Source organism: Fopius arisanus, unplaced genomic scaffold, assembly GCF_000806365.1.
Source record: "Fopius arisanus strain USDA-PBARC FA_bdor unplaced genomic scaffold, ASM80636v1 scaffold00017, whole genome shotgun sequence".
Lineage (NCBI taxonomy): Eukaryota > Metazoa > Arthropoda > Insecta > Hymenoptera > Braconidae > Fopius > Fopius arisanus.
The window spans coordinates 1,010,233-1,013,311 of NW_011887756.1; the positions used below are offsets into that span (position 1 = coordinate 1,010,233).

The following is a 3,079-nucleotide window of genomic DNA, read 5'->3' on the forward strand; positions in this document are numbered from 1 at the left end:
AAGAATTCTCTTAAAAATTTGTTAAATCTCATGAACAATTCTCACTGGCTTAAATATTTACAATTGAATGAATTAAAGAATCTTCAAGGTCCAGCATTGACCGACGACACAATGAATTTGCCAGACGTCAAATGAGCCATGTCAAGCAGAAAAGAATGGTCATGGGTGATATCCATCAGAGATCTTGAAGTTGCTCTAAATCTTCTTCTCAGACGAAATGTATTTTTATTGAGTCATCAGAACTCGATTCAGGTGCTGTCAATTTCCAGATCGATCAGCCCGATAAAATCCTGAAATAATTAGAGAATTGCACAACCGGGAGTTGACAGTCCAAGGGGATGAGGTATCATGTGAATCAATGAACAATTCTCAAGCTCTTCATCATGGCTGTTAAGTGAAAACCAGCAATTGCGAGGGTGAAAATATGAGAGAACTAGCTTAGGAGGGGACAATCTCAAATTACCCAGTGAGCTCTACCTAGGCTGTTGAGAATCTTTACACTCTACCAACAGGGCGACCTTTTATAGACACTCGGCAGTAGTGGGGGCCAAGTGGGAGGACGTTCGAAAATCTGGCGAAAACTGGACGTCAGGAATGATTATTATTTTTCCCCCATTTCTCCACCACCCGACAAACCCCACACCTCCCAATTAATACCCCAGTAATTGCACATCCAAAATTATCGATGCCAAATGATAAATCCCCTCTCCCCATTTCCCATTCCAAGAATTTAATATTCAGTGGTCCAACCACTTTTTTTTATTTATTATTATCAATAAAATCTTATAAATGAAAATAAATTATAAATAAATAATTACTCATAATTTTGATGAGGATAATGAACTACTGTATTATATAAATGATTGATGTATTAATTAAATGATTTTTGTTACTGCAATGGGTTTAATATTTTTGATATTATTAACATGATGATTGTTATTGGATAATGTTAAAAATAACGCAAAGAAAGTGATGGAATTTTGGCAGAATGGGCGAATGCGTTGGCGCGTTGTTTTTGGAAATGCAAAATTGTTCTCCAACACCGAGCAACAATGCAACTATCGTTAAAATGACAAAACAGGAGTAACAGAAATTGACTTCCGCAACCTCTGAATCACTGGCGCATGCGCAATAACCCACCGACGATGAGATACTGATGGATGATCTACTGCGCACGCGCAGTTGATGATTTTGTCAGTGGTATGGAATGGACGGCGCGCCATACGAACGACGACTTTTCGCGCACTACGAGTCGGCAACGAAAGCCCTGAGGAAGACACGACTCGTTGGCCAACGACGGAAGTTCGACGAGCCACAAATTACAAAAAACGGTGGATATTAATTTCATTTTTACTCAATACTTGAATCATTTGATGAAATTCAACACAAGTTAGTCGTTCCTCGGACTTCAAATCAGAATAAAAATGAGAATAAAGATGAGAATAAAGATGAGAATAAAGATGAGAGTAAAGATGAGAATAAAAATGATAATCGGCGCAGCATCGGGAGAATTTGTCGAATAATTATTTTCAATCATTTGAATTTAAGTTGAATTGATTTTATTGATGGTTAATTTTATTTCAGTGAGAAGATCTATCGACAGAGGTGGAGTGGACATCCCTTCTGATAACGGGATTATTAATTGAATATCGAAACGATTTGAAGGTGAAGAGATAATCATGTCGTCGTCAGCGGTTGCGAAGGCTTCAAAGTACACTTATCGTAGCACTGGAGGTGCTGGATCGGCTGATGTCAGCATCGAGTACAGTGCAGATCTCAGTGCACTCACCAGACTCGAGGTAATTATTGTTCAATATATAAATGTTATTTGAGATTGATTGGAGATAAATTGTGGTGGATTATGGGGCCTTGGAGTAGTGAAATAACAAAAAGTGATTCAGAATTAGTGAAGACGCCAAAGTTCAGTGCACCATTGGAAGGATGTTAGTGCCAAATCGTTTTAGGAACTTGAAAAAGTGCAACCTGATGTCGCATATAGAATTGCCGTCTGTAGTTCAACTCGAAATAGTATCGATTCTTTTTGACCAGTGGATTATTCGAGGAGAGTAAAATGTCATGTGGCCCTTTTAATTCACCATTTTTATCACCATTCAACTCTCCACCGAGTCCATTCGATGACTCAATCACCCGTTGTACCGGATATTTTTAATTACTCATTACGTAAATTGTCTTGCAGTGAAATTTTCACGTTGAATTTGTCCTCTTACGTTTTTTTCGTTCTCAATATTTCAGGACAAAATCCGTCTTCTTCAGGAAGACTTGGAGTCTGAGAGGGAATTGCGTCAGAGGGTGAGTAGATGATTATGTGAAAAAAAAAAATTGATGTACATGACATTTTGAAATCTAGCCCCAGAAAATTCAACTGTTAAATAAATCCTGGTTAACACCTGGAGTGAATTTTCGGTAATGATCATCTCCAGCATCTCGGCGTGAACTATTTTTGGATTTCACTTATAACTTTGGAATTTTCAACTTGTGTAAGAGTACGAGATAAAGAGGGGAGAGAGCGACTAGGTCGAAATGTCCAGCTCAGGCGTCGTATCTATAATTAGTTTAGGATTGAGACTGCATTCCTCAAGTTTACAAAAATTCAGAGAGCAAGAGGATAGAATAGACTGTAGATGATCTGGAAGAGAAATTATTGGAATGCCTTTAGCATTAAATGGAAATTGCTGTTAATGGAAAATGAGGAATTCACTGAATGATTGTGTCCTTCTGAGATAAATGGCTCGTTTGTAATATGAATAAAGCTCCGGATATAGAAGACGTGCGTTGGACGAATTTAGATCGCGCTATTCGGGGTGTTGGAACCAGAGTTACCCTGACGTCAAACTGACCGATGCCACTGAGCTATCTCTGTGGGGTACACTCGAAACAATGTTTAACACAAACAATAGCTCTTGTCCTAAACCGTGTTAAACCGACCGTTCACGGGGATCATTAGTTTCACTACTTAGTAGAACAACTCTATGGATCATTCCCGCCAAGAGCTGCACCAGGAGAAATGCCAAATCCCCAATTCTTTTGTGAAGGGATAGTTTAGGATAAGTGGATTTTT

At 38.6% G+C, this 3,079-nt stretch overlaps 1 protein-coding gene across 1 annotated transcript in view; it reads left to right on the forward strand.

Moving 5' to 3' along the window:
- Positions 1-1,212: 1,212 nt before the first annotated feature.
- Positions 1,213-3,079, forward strand: part of Prm (Paramyosin) — a 9,029-nt gene continuing 7,162 nt past the window's right edge. Inside the window, 4 exon segments of the mRNA XM_011300425.1 lie at positions 1,213-1,331; positions 1,585-1,799; positions 2,254-2,314; positions 2,518-2,559. Coding sequence (XP_011298727.1) covers positions 1,680-1,799; positions 2,254-2,314; positions 2,518-2,559 — 223 coding nt within the window. The 5' untranslated portion in view covers positions 1,213-1,331; positions 1,585-1,679.